The sequence below is a fragment of the Eretmochelys imbricata genome, chromosome 5 (assembly GCF_965152235.1).
Source record: "Eretmochelys imbricata isolate rEreImb1 chromosome 5, rEreImb1.hap1, whole genome shotgun sequence".
NCBI lineage: Eukaryota > Metazoa > Chordata > Testudines > Cheloniidae > Eretmochelys > Eretmochelys imbricata.
This window is the reverse complement of record NC_135576.1, coordinates 102,971,674-102,985,193: the sequence shown is the minus strand read 5'-3', so window position 1 is coordinate 102,985,193 and position 13,520 is coordinate 102,971,674. Positions and strand designations below refer to the sequence as shown.

At 40.6% G+C, this 13,520-nt stretch overlaps 1 protein-coding gene across 2 annotated transcripts in view; it reads left to right on the top strand.

Annotated features, from left to right (window-relative positions):
* Nucleotides 1–13,520, top strand: part of PLGRKT (plasminogen receptor with a C-terminal lysine) — a 51,298-nt gene that overhangs the window by 32,515 nt on the left and 5,263 nt on the right. For both annotated transcript variants that reach the window (XM_077817639.1, XM_077817637.1), the window contains exon 3: nt 12,351–12,481. In XM_077817639.1, coding sequence (XP_077673765.1) covers nt 12,351–12,481 — 131 coding nt within the window. The remainder of the gene's footprint in view (nt 1–12,350; nt 12,482–13,520) is intronic.

Genomic DNA, 13,520 nt, shown 5'->3' with positions numbered 1-13,520 from the left:
AATGTGCGGGGGGTGGGGGGGAAATCTGCATAGATAATTACTAAACTTGTGTAGGGTTGGCATCTGTGGTTAGTATTTGATGTAAATTGAATAGTATACATTAAGGAAAGTGTTAAGAGGTCACGGAGTATGAAGAATATGACTGTACATAATCTGGGGTTTTGCTTTGTTTTTAGTCTATAATCCAAGTTTTAGTTCAGTGGCTCTCGACCAGAAGTACCCTAGGGGTACTCAAGAGGTCTTCCGGGGGTACATCAACTTATCTAGATATTTGCCTAGTTCTACAACAGGCTACATAAAAATCACTAGCGAAGTCAGTTCAAACTAAAATTTCATACAAAGACTTGTTTATACTGCTCTGTATACTATACACTTACATATAAGTACAATATTTATATTCCAATTGATTTATTTTATAATTATATGGTAAATGAGAAAGTAAGCAATTTTTCAGTAAGTGTGCTGTGACACTTATGTTTCTGTGTGTAATTTTGTAGTTTGGTGAAACTTTGGGGTATGCAAGACAAATCAGACTCCTGAAAGGGGCACAGTAGTCTGGAAAGCGTGAGCACCACTGTTTTAGTTTATCGTAAACGATAGTTTTATAACTTGTAAACGCATAAAATAACTCTGGTCTTCTGAAATTGGACATGGCAGATTTATAGAGATGTGTTCACCTGACCTTTGTGCCTGTAATTCAGTAACTGGTTTTCCTCCTTTTGGTACATGGATTACAATGCACCATCAAAGTATAACTTTGATCTTTAAAAGTAGTGTTAAGATCCTATCTGGTTTACTTTTTGTACCAAAAATTTTCAATCTTTTATTCACTTGCTTGTGACTGACTGACTGTTGCAAATTAGATTGTACTTGCTTTTCCAATAACTACTCTTTAGCAAATTTCTGTTTCCGAGGCCTTCAACAGATGTTCGTGCATCATATCCTCTTCCCTTCTCCCACGACCCCAAATCAAAGACTCATTTATAGACCTATGCATTTTAGGAGCACAGATTATTTATTGTTGTTCAAGCAAACAAAAAGGCACTTCTGTATTTTCCACATCAGTGTGTATTTTGCACAAATAACCAAGTGAGAGGAAAATAGAGGTAATTATATTGATATTTTATATATAATTTTGTCTTAGTCATTTCAGCCCTCAACAATTTGCCAAACCTCTGATATTAGGGTCCACAATGGAGCTAATTAACAAGCAGTGTTGCTGCTTCCCTCAGGCTGCAAATGTCTCATGAGTGACAAAATTATATCTAATTATTTTGATTAAGTGGTTTATGAGCCACTACATAATTACCTCTTCTGAAATTAAAGTGGTCTGAAAATTATGGATGACTGGAAAATTAGTTGCTGTTGATGATATTTGTAATAAGAATTATTCTTTTTCCAGACTTTTACTCTCCAGATGTAACAATTTGCTGAGACTTTACTGAATGGAGTTTTTCCTATGTACAATTAAATATAATTAAATCTGTTCCTTATTATCTTTAACAAATTAATTCTACTCATCTAGTATCTTACCTGTTTATAAATAGGATGACAAGATGAGCATAGTCTGAAGGAAATAATCAGTAACTATTTAACTTAAACTGTTCTGTTCAAGTTGCATCCATAGTGATATAGATAACTAAATGGGTGGGAAACCAATTACAAAAGTATAAAAACATACTCACATTAGACAATAGGTAAAAATAGTACATCTAGTATACTAGATGCATAACAAGAGAATATTCTGTACGCTTACTCTGTTCTTAATGCTTTTTTGTCTCTCTCCAGAAAGTGTAATTCTTCTTTGAGTAGTGTCCTTGCGGGTGCTCAACTTTAGGTACACATGCACTCTGGTGCCTTTGAGCAGAGATTTTTGGTAGCAGTGCTCATTCTGCCCACTTGTCCTTGTGCCCCGTACTGAGGCTATATAGGGCTGCATAGGAGAACCTCCCTCAGTTCCTTCTCAACTGCCTTCAGCCAGAGATGGAGTTTACTGTATGCCTGTTCCTGTTCCCTCTTGTATTAGTGTTTTAGTTTTTATAGTTAGTTCTCAGCAGTAGTAGATTTAGTATCTTATAGTTGTTGGAATTTGTTTTTTCCCCCTTTTTCTTTTAAAAAAAAAATATATAAATGTGTACACACACACACACACACGCACACTTATCTTTTTCCCCTATTGAGAAGCTTGAACAATTTTCTTCTGTCAGGGATGCCAGGCTTCCTAGGCCAGTGGTTCTCAACCAGGGGTATGTGTAGCCTGGGGGTACTCAGAGATCTTCCAGGGGGTACATCAACTCATCTAGATAGTTACCTAGTTTTACAATAGGCTACATAAAAATCACTAGCAAAGTCAATACAAACTAAAATTTCATACAGACAATGGCTTGTTTATACTGCTCTATATAAATGTAGAGAAATGTAAGTACAATATTTATATTCCAGTTGATTTATTTTATAATTATATGGTAAAAATGAGAAAGTAAGCAATTTTTCGGTAATAGTGTGCTGTGACACTTTTGTATTTTTATGTCTGATTTTTTAAGCAAGTAGTTTTTAAGTGTGGTGAAACTTGGGGGTACACAAGACAAATCAGATGCCTGAAAGGGGTACAGTAGTCTGGAATGGTTGAGAGCCACTGCCCTAGGCTTTAAAAGGGGCCTGTCTTGTCAAGAAGCAATCTCTGTTAGTGACAGGCACTCCCAGTACATTCGTTGTTTGGGAGACTCTCACATTCCTGGCAAGTGTAAGAACCATTTCTTCTTTTAAAGGAAGATCCCAGAGAAACAGGGAAATAAAGTACTACCTCTTAATGATGGAGGAAGTTTTGAGACCCCCACCTCTGCTGTCAGTACACTGTCATCATCGAGATCACGGTCACAGAGAGCTTCCAAGATGAAGGCAGCATTGAAACCCCGTCTCCAATACTCCCAGAGTGAGGTACTGATAACCGTGCTGCTGGTAGCAAGAGTTTCCCACTGAAAAGTATAAGGAAGGCAATAAGAGGAGCAGACTAGAGAGATCTTCATTAAAGAATATCCAGTCACCAGACATCTCAGGCCTCAAGAGGAGTACTAGTGAGGCTCAGAGTACTTCAGGTACCGTGAAGCATGGCTAAGACTTCCAACTAAGTCTCATTCCTCAGCAGTAAAGGGCTCGGTACTGCTCGGTAATGAAGACTACTATTGTCCAGGGACTGGCTTCAATGGAATCCTCAACCCATTCAGTACTGACATCAGTGCCTCGCACAACAGTTTCTACATCATTGGTGCTGGGACCGAGTTCTATTGTGTTACCGATACCACAGGAATTCCAGTACCCGAAAGACCTTTTGGTACCAAATTAATCTAGCGACCTCTGGACACCTCTTGGTACAGAAGTCAGCTGGGTCACCAACTGCTGACTCTTCTCTATCTTCTACTATCCATGAGGAGGGATTGTCATCTCTGATACAATATGTGGGGCAGCATTCTGACTCAGACCCTGAACTTTCTATTCACGGCTCTCCAATTTATTTCAGGAGACGTTATTTCCTATTGCAGATGCAACAAAGGCAGGACATCAGACCCCTGCCTGCTAACACTTGGGATGACTAGCGCTGGATACCTCCATCCTTCCCCCATGCCATATGGTCTCTCTCATTGGCCTTACTGGGATCTATGGCAAAGTTCTTCCAGCAATTTTGAGCAGCATCAACTACGTCCCTTGGGGACCACAGAAGATCTTGTTACCTGACACCATGTATCCCTCCTCCCCACTCTGAGTCCAAAGAGACCTTTGAAGGGCAAGAGTAGACAAGGAGGTTACCCACCTTACTAATGTCTCATCGTCGTCACCTGATGAGGCAGTAATGCCACCACTGCCATCATTAGCTGATGACTTTAGGCAATTCCAGGACCTGATGAAGTGGGTTGATGACACCCTGCAGATTCTCCTGGAAGAAGTCCAGGATTTCCATCACAAGCTCCAGGACATACTGCATAACTTCACCTCAATTTAATGAAGCACTCCTTGAGCCAGCCAAGTCCTTCTGGCAAACTCCAGCAATTACCCCCAGCCCCCATATGCAAGAGGGCTGATAAAGAAAAATATTAAATCCCAACCAGGGATGCTGAGTTTTTGTTTTCTCATCCAGGACCAAATTCTTTAGTCATGGACGCAGTCAACAAAAGGGGCAGGCGACATACCCAAAAAGCCACCCCTTATAATGAGGACCAGAAACATATGGATCTTTTTGGTTGTAAGAGCTACTTGTCAGCAACACTTCAGTTCAGGATATCTAACTACCTTGTGCTGATGTCAAAATATGACTGTGAACTATGAGAAGTTTAATATTTCATTGACCATTTACCACAGGAATACGGAGAACAGTTCAACACCATAATAAAGACACAAACTTCACTGTGGGCTTCACTTGATGTGGTGGATGCTGCAGACAGATCTGATTCCACCACAGTAGTGATGAGACAAGCATCCTAGCTTAAGTTGTCTGTGTTTCCTTGGGAGGTACAATCAATCATGGAAGATTTACCTTTCAGTAGCCAGAATGTTTTTGAGGTTTCCATGGATGACTTGCTTCATACCCTAAAGAACTGTAGAGCGACATTTAGGATTATACACACATGCAGATAAAATAAAATTTAGTTTCAGTGGGCACAAAGATCACGCTTTGATCAATTTTTCACCTTCCATAGGCCATTGGAACCACTGGCTAAGTAATTGAGGTTTTCGAGGAAAAAGCCTGCAACTACCTTGACAGTTTCATCCCAGCCTTCAATACCATCCAAATGCCGCCCAAAGACGAGGGTTTCTCAGCTGCATGACACAAATCCCCCTTCCTTAGTTTGGATACTGCATCTCACTAGTTCATCAAGATTGGGAGGCTATAACATCAGACAAATTGGTACTGGAGGCCATGACTTTGGGTCATAATATCCAATTTATCTCCATCCTGCCCTTCCAACCCCTTTCCCCATCCCTCTTCTGAGACTGGTCTCATGATCAATTGCTGACACAGGAGATCTTGTTTCTCCTAAGTCTAGGAGCCATAGAACCAGTCCCACTTCAACATAGGGGAAAAGGTTCTATTCAAGATATTTTCTGATATCCAAGAAAAATGGGGATTGGAGGATGATACTAGATTTCAGACAATTGAACAAGCATGTCAGACATCTGAAATTCAGGATGGTGTCCCTAGCAGCTATAATACCCACCCTGGAATTGGGGGGACTGGCTTGTGACCCTGGACTTCAGAAGTGTGTACTTCCATGTAGCGATTCATCTCTTACAAACAATTTCTTTATTTCACATTCAGTCTCAGTTATTACCAGTACCCGTATTCTACTCTCGGCCTGTCATCCGCCTCAAGGGAGTTCTCAAAAATCATGGCGGTCATAGCTGCCTACCTTTCTCATCTAGGAATAACTGTCTTTCCCTGCCTTGACAATGGACTCCTCAAGGGTCAGTTGCATCAGGAGGCTTGGTTGGTAGTTAAAACAACAACTGCACTATTCCAAAGTCTAGGCCTGCAGATAAATCTTGAGAAATCAATCTTGACCTCCTACACAAGGAACTTTTCTTATTGGAGTGTTTCTGGTTTCAATAACAGGCAGAGCTTCTCTCCCTCTCTGCAGGTTTCTTGCTCTGAAGGACCTTATCCAAAGAGTGCAGATCAGCCCTCAAGTGCCAGAAAGGATACATCTGCAACTGCAGAAACACAATACCTTGTGTTTTTGTCACAAAAACACCAAGTTGCCTCTTTGATGTCTCTGGGGTGGCTCAGGATAGTTTATGTACCAAAGAACCACAGTCTGAACAAACAGGTATCTTATCTGTACTCAGCCAGGTCCTACAGTCACTCACCTGGTGAGTGAATCCTTCCAAGGTTTGTGCAGGAATTTGGTTTAGCCAGAATCCTCCTACTGTCATGTTAACATCAGACACTTCCCTCTTGATACAGGGAGCACATTTGGGTCCTCACACAGTCTGAAGCTAATGGTTACTACAGGAAGAGCACTAGCACATCAATCTGTTGGAGTTAAGAGTGATTAGAAATACTTCCCTGCACTTACTTCCCTTACTCAGAAACAAGTCCATGAAGATTAAGACAAACAACATAGCATGCATGTATTATATCAATCATCAGGACGGAGCGTGTGCCCCCTTACTGCACCGAACTGATAAAGCTTTGGAACTAGTGCATAGCTAATCAGATAGTAATTTTGGCGTCTTACCTCCCAGTTATACAAAACAGCATGGCAGACAACCTCTGTGGACAGTTCTGCTTAAATTATAAATGAGAGCTTAGGGAATTCCAGAAATCAACCTTTTTGCTATAGCAGCCACCACAAAGGGCTCGTCTACTCTACCGCACTGCTTCGACGCAGCTGCACCGCTGTAGAGCATCTGGTGAAGAAGCGCCATGGCGAGAGTGCTCTGATGGTGGCATAATTACTCCGCCTCAATGAGAGGTGGAAGCTATGTCTGCGAGAGAGCATCTTCCGCCGACTTAGCACTGGTGTGGACTGCACTTTGGTCAATGTAACTTGCATCGCTTAGGGGTTGGCTTTTTCACACACCCCTGAGAGACGCAAGTTACATCTGACCTCTGTGTTTTAGTTCACACTGCAAGATCAGATGCTGCAGGAGGCAATGTAGTTCTTTCTTCAGTGATGGACTATTCAGAAACTCCCACCTCCTTAAAGCATTACTGCTAAGAAGTCAGCTAAAGAGAAGTACCCACAGGGATACTACTTAAAGAAGTGATTACTGACATTTTGCAGTAACTTGACTTCTTTGAGATGTGTCCCCCACAGTGTGTGCTTCATTACCCACCTTCCTCCCCTTTGCTTCAGAGCTAACTCTGTGGGCTTTGCAATAGAGAAGAAACTGAGGCTGGTTCACCTGTGCATCCTTGGTACAGGGCATGAGGATGTGTAGGGTGCATGCACGGTCCAAATGAGCACTGCTACCAAAAATCTCTGGTCAAAGGTGCAGAGGCACACATGTATTCAAAGTGGAGCACCCACAGGAGCGCACATCTCGAATTACTTGGGTGGTATGTGGGTGTTTTTTAATGTAGTCCATTTTCATCTCAAGATAGAACTAGCCAAATAAAATATTCTGATCTTGGACACAGGCTGAAACATAATGAGAATTAGCAAAGTTCCTAAGTTTTAGATGCCCACTTGTACTCTGATTTAAGTCAGCATATTATCTGAATAGAGCGGGACGGGCTTTGTAGTTTTCTGGTATTTATGGTGTTTTGTGCTGCAGAACAGAATTAATAGACAATATACACTATTTGAGCAATTTTTTTATTAAATAAAAAATAAATGAAAGTAATGGTGGGGTGTATGTATGATTTCTGATATTTAATAAAAACCCAATGTTATACATATTCTTTAAGACCACTAATGTAAGGATAGTAAGGTTTTTAAAGTCTGACCTGCCTATATATTGTACAAATGTAAATTACTGGATTATGGCTGGTTAAATGTTAATAGCAAAACAACTTCCAGATACACCCAGCATCGAATAGTCAGATTATATATTTAGCTGGGAAAGTCTCATTAGTCTTTTTGTAAATTTCTTTAATATTTCTAGCCTATACAACAATTATTTATTTAATATTGAGTCTTTAGAAAAATCAATAATCCCAGGGGGCACATAGAGAGCATAGCCCGCTGTAATGCTGCTACCCTGGAGGATCATAATCAACCAGCATAAACTGAAGTGGTCTCTGAACTGCTGTAAGTATATGAGTCTCAGACCAGCATAGAAATGGCACAAGAATCAGGGAGCCTTAACCAGGAGCCTGGGTGTACCCGAGGATCTGGAATTACAATATGTGTACAGATTTTAAAAAAAAAATGTAGGTGTCCTAAACGCTGCTTAATTTTATTCACAAGGAGAAAGGTGGTGGTGGGGTGATGTTAACTGATTAAACTGTGACCATTCTTGCTACCACTGTTATATAATTGCAACAAATCTTGTACAAAATGTGGCATGTAAAATGTTTATGGAAAGTTTGATTCGCTGAATATGATTATGCTATTTGTTTGCATGTATCATTTTTGTAGATGAAGTTAGGAGTATTAAATACATGCCTGTATTTCTAAGGTATTTGCTTCTGGGTAGCACCAACAAGGTGTTTAGCCAGCACATTGTGAAGGAACTATTCAAATACAATGGCTCATTAAAGAACACTTAACTCACAATGGAAGACGTGGATCTACTCTTAATAGCATTTCCCGCTATGACTAAGCGAAGTCATGCATGGACCTGTGACTTGCTCATGTGACTCCAAACTCCATCTTTTACCTGTGATTTTCCACTAGCTGTGCTGAGGCCTTTGTTTGAAACAATGGGTTTCCCTCCACATGGCAGAAGCCGTAAAAGGCCATGGAAACACCTCCATTTTGCCTCTTTCCTGCTCAGACCTCTGGACTATGGACTTATACTAATGGGAGCAGTCTAACCAAAGGACTGAGAACCTTCCAATGATTTGGAAGCAACCAGAGACTTGACTTAGCCAGCAGTTTATTCCATCACTGCTACAGGCTTGAACTAAGAACTTTACAATTGTTGTATGTATTTGATTCCTTTAACCAATTTTAACTCTCACCTTTCTTTCTTTTTATAGATAAATCTTTAGATTTTAGCAAGAACAACTAGGAGTCCTTGTGGCTCCTTAGAGACTAACAAATTTATTTGAGCATAAGCTTTGGTGGGCTAAATGTTAGTCTCTAAGGTGCCACAAGGACTCCTCGTTGTTTTTGCTGATACAGACTAACATGGCTACCGCTCTGAAACCTTTAGATTTTAGATACTAAAAGATTGGCAACAGTGTAATTATTGATTTCAGAGTAACAGCCGTGTTAGTCTGTATTCGCAAAAAGAAAAGGAGTACTTGTGGCACCTTAGAGACTAACCAATTTATCTGAGCATAAGCTTTCGTGGGCCACAGCTCACTTCATTGGATGCATACTGTGGAAACTGCAGAAGACATTATATACACAGAGACCATGAAACAATACCTCCTCCCACCCCACTCTCTTGCTGGTAATAGCTTATCTAAAGTGATCACTCTCCTTACAATGTGTATGATAATCAAGGTGGGCCATTTCCAGCATAAATCCAAGTTTAACCAGAACGTCTGGGGGTGGGGGTAGGAAAAAACAAGGGGAAATAGGCTACCTTGCATAAAGACTTAGCCACTCCCAGTCCCTATTTAAGCCTAAATTAATAGTATCCAATTTGCAAATTAATTCCAATTCAGCAGTTTCTCGCTGGAGTTTGGATTTGAAGTTTTTTTGTTGTAAGATAGCGACCTTCATGTCTGTAATTGCGTGACCAGAGAGATTGAAGTGTTCTCCGACTGGTTTATGAATGTTATAATTCTTGACATCTGATTTGTGTCCATTTATTCTTTTGCGTAGAGACTGTCCAGTTTGACCAATGTACATGGCAGAGGGGCATTGTTGACACATGATGGCATATATCACATTGGTGGATGTGCAGGTGAACGAGCCTCTGATAGTGTGGCTGATGTTATTAGGCCCTGTGATGGCGTCCCCTGAATAGATATGTGGGCACAGTTGGCAATGGGCTTTGTTGCAAGGATAGGTTCCTGGGTTAGTGGTTCTGTTGTGTGGTATGTGGTTGTTGGTGAGTATTTGCTTCAGGCTGGGGGGGCTGTCTGTAGGCAAGGACTGGCCTATCTCCCAAGATTTGTGAGAGTGTTGGGTCATCCTTCAGGATAGGTTGTAGATCCTTAATAATGTGTTGGAGGGGTTTTAGTTGGGGGCTGAAGGTGATGGCTAGTGGCGTTCTGTTATTTTCTTTGTTAGGCCTGTCCTGTAGTAGGTGACTTCTGGGTACTCTTCTGGCTCTATCAATCTGTTTCTTCACTTCCGCAGGTGGGTATTGTAGTTGTAAGAATGCTTGATAGAGATCTTGTACGTGTTTGTCTCTGTCTGAGGGATTGGAGCAAATGCGGTTGTATCGCAGAGCTTGGCTGTGGACGATGGATCGTGTGGTGTGGTCAGGGTGAAAGCTGGAGGCATGTAGGTAGGAATAGCGATCAGTAGGTTTCCTGTATAGGGTGGTGTTTATGTGACCATTGTTTATTAGCACTGCAGTGTCCAGTAAGTGAATCTCTTGTGTGGACTGGACCAGGCTGAGGTTGATGGTGGGATGGAAATTGTTGAAATCATGGTGGAATTCCTCAAGGGCTTCTTTTCATGGGTCCAGATGATGAAGATGTCATCAATATAGTGCAAGTAGAGTAGGGGCGTTAGGGGACGAGAGTTGAGGAAGCGTTGTTCTAAATCAGCCATAAAAATGTTGGCATACTGTGGGGCCATGCGGGTACCCATAGCAGTGTCACTGATCTGAAGGTATACATTGTCCCCAAATGTAAAATAGTTATGGGTAAGGACAAAGTCACAAAGTTCAGCCACCAGGTTTGCCGTGACATTATCGGGGATAGTGTTCTTGACGGCTTGTAGTCCATCTTTGTGTGGAATGTTGGTGTAGAGGGCTTCTACATCCATAGTGGCCAGGATGGTGTTATCAGGAAGATCACCGATGGATTGTAGTTTCCTCAGGAAGTCAGTGGTGTCTTGAAGGTAGCTGGGAGTGCTGGTAGCGTAGGGTCTGAGGAGGGAGTCTGCATAGCCAGACAATCCTGCTGTCAGGGTGCCAATGCCTGAGATGATGGGGCGCCCAGGATTTCCAGGTTTATGGATCTTGGGTAGAAGATAGAATATCCCAGGTCGGGGTTCCAGGGGTGTGTCTGTGCGGATTTGATCTTGTGCTTTTTCAGGAAGTTTCTTGAGCAAATGCTGTAGTTGCTTTTGGTAACTCTCAGTGGGATCATAGGGTAATGGCTTGTAGAAAGTGGCATTGGAGAGCTGCCGAGCAGCCTCTTGTTCATATTCCGACCTATTCATGATGACAACAGTACCTCCTTTTTGATTATGATGTCAGAGTTGTTTCTGAGGCTGTGGATGGCATTGTGTTCTGCACGGCTGAGGTTATGGGGCAAGTGATGCTGCTGCTTTTCCACAATTTCAGCCCGTGGGATTATTCAGCGTTATAACATTCATGAGCCAGTTGGAGAACACTTCAATCTCTCTGGTCACGCAATTACAGACATGAAGGTCGCTATCTTATGACAAAAAAACTTCAAATCCAGACTCCAGCGAGAAACTGCTGAATTGGAATTAATTTGCAAATTGGATACTATTAATTTAGGCTTAAATAGAGACTGGGAGTGGCTAAGTCATTATGCAAGGTAGCCTATTTCCCCTTGTTTTTTCCTCTCCCCCCCCCCCCCCCCCCACAGGCGTTCTGGTTAAACTTGGATTTATGCTGGAAATGGCCCACCTTGATTATCATACACATTGTAAGGAGAGTGGTCACTTTGGATGAGCTATTACCAGCAGGAGAGTGAGTTTGTGTGTGTGGTTTTTGGAGGGTGGGGGGGGGGTGAGAAAACCTGGATTTGTGCTGGAAATGGCCCACCTTGATTATCATACACATTGTAAGGAGAGTGATCACTTTAGATAAGCTATTACCAGCAGGAGAGTGGGGTGGGAGGAGGTATTGTTTCATGGTCTCTGTGTATATAATGTCTTCTGCAGTTTCCACAGTATGCATCTGATGAAGTGAGCTGTAGCTCACGAAAGCTTATGCTCAAATAAATTGGTTAGTCTCTAAAGTGCCACAAGTACTCCTTTTCTTTTAGTGTAATTATTGTAAGATCTGAGTTATGTATTGAGCTGGGTGTGTGGCTGATCCTTTAGGATCAGAAGAACCTTTCATTTGATGAAATTGGTTGTAAAGAACTACTCATGTTAAAGTCAAGCGTTTTTGGCAGTGATACAAGGACTGGAATGACTAAGGAAACTGCTGTTCTGACTTCTCGTTAGCCAGTATGGTGAAACAGAAGTTTACTTTTGTTGCTGGTTTGGTATATTATCAGGGAAAATCCACCTGAAAACTGGAGATTATCTGCCCCTATTTCTCAGCAGTTTGTCCTGAATTTGGTATTCTTAGTTGTGACCCACAAAGGCATGGTGACGGGTGGGAAATGCTTTCTTCTAATAGTTGCTAACCTAGAAAATCCTTTTCGTAGGAATACTGATATGAACTGTTCTAACAATATGAATTATTAGAGAAGACTTATCTCAACATAATAGTGTGAATAATTGCCTGGAAAGAGATGGAGACCAAAAACTTCTTACTAGAGTTTTGTGTTGATTGACTGAAAGATCTGCTTAAACTTTCAGATTATGAATTACTTTTTTTTAAATCTAATTTTTCTTTTCTTTTTCACCTACCCTCAGCTGGAAAGACAGCTACTGATGCAGAATCAAATGCGAGAGAGACAGATGGCTATGCAGATTGCTTGGACAAGGGAATTCCTCAAATATTTTGGAATATTTTTTGGACTTGCTGCTGTAGGTCTAACTACTGGGTATGAAGTTTGTTATGTACTAGAAAATTCAAGTAAATTAGTTGTAGTAATTCCTCAGTGGTCATTGTCTTTCTCTTGCCTGTTCTTAAGTAGGCTTGGCAGAATTTGATTTTTTATTTTTTTAAATAATTTCTACTGATATCAGTGTTTGTTTTAAGTATTTTTTTCTATTTTTATCTATTTAAATTTTCACAATTGTGGGAAATTATGGGGGAGGTCAGCCAATAATTATGGAATGACCGTAGACATTGAGATTCAAAAAGTTAAAGCTTTGTAACAGTTAAAACACAAATTGTCAACGTCACATGCCAAAATATACGAAGTAAATATCCTTAAATCCTGAATTCTCAAGCAGCATTTTTCTTACTTTGCCTATCTGTAAATTTCAATTACTATTTGATGAAATTATTTTTTTCTCAGTTTGTGTGTACAGTGAAGTACTTACATTTACTGTTTAAAAAAATCTAATCCGTCCAAGCCTATTCTTAAGTAATTATTTTGAAGTGTGTGTTTCTGATCAGAGAAGTAGAAATGGCACTTCCTTAATCAATCTTTCAGCTCCCTGTATGTCATATCTGCTTACTTCAGTGACCAAATCAAGTTGTGTTTGGTATTTTTACTGTTAATACTTAAGGGAAAATATATCTGCAGAGGAGATAGCCGTATTCTTATAATAATTTAACATTTATATGGTTCTTTATATATTCAAAGTGCTGAACAGACTTATTTATCCCTCACAACTCTCCTGTGAAATGGGTGGTAAGTAACTGTATTCCCATTTTACATAAGGAGAGATTGAGACATAAAGGTTATACTGTGCCACGGTTACATCAAGAATTAGTGGCAGAACTAAGATAGAATTTAGGACTGCTGATGAACAGCTTTTGTACTAATTGTATATCACTCTCCCTTCCTGTACTGTTTTACCTCCTCTGTCATCAAAAGTATCATCTCAATATTATGAGCAATAAATATTCTGCATATAGTCAGAACTTTTTTTTTCCATCCTGGCACAAGGGAGATTAACATTTTTTTCATT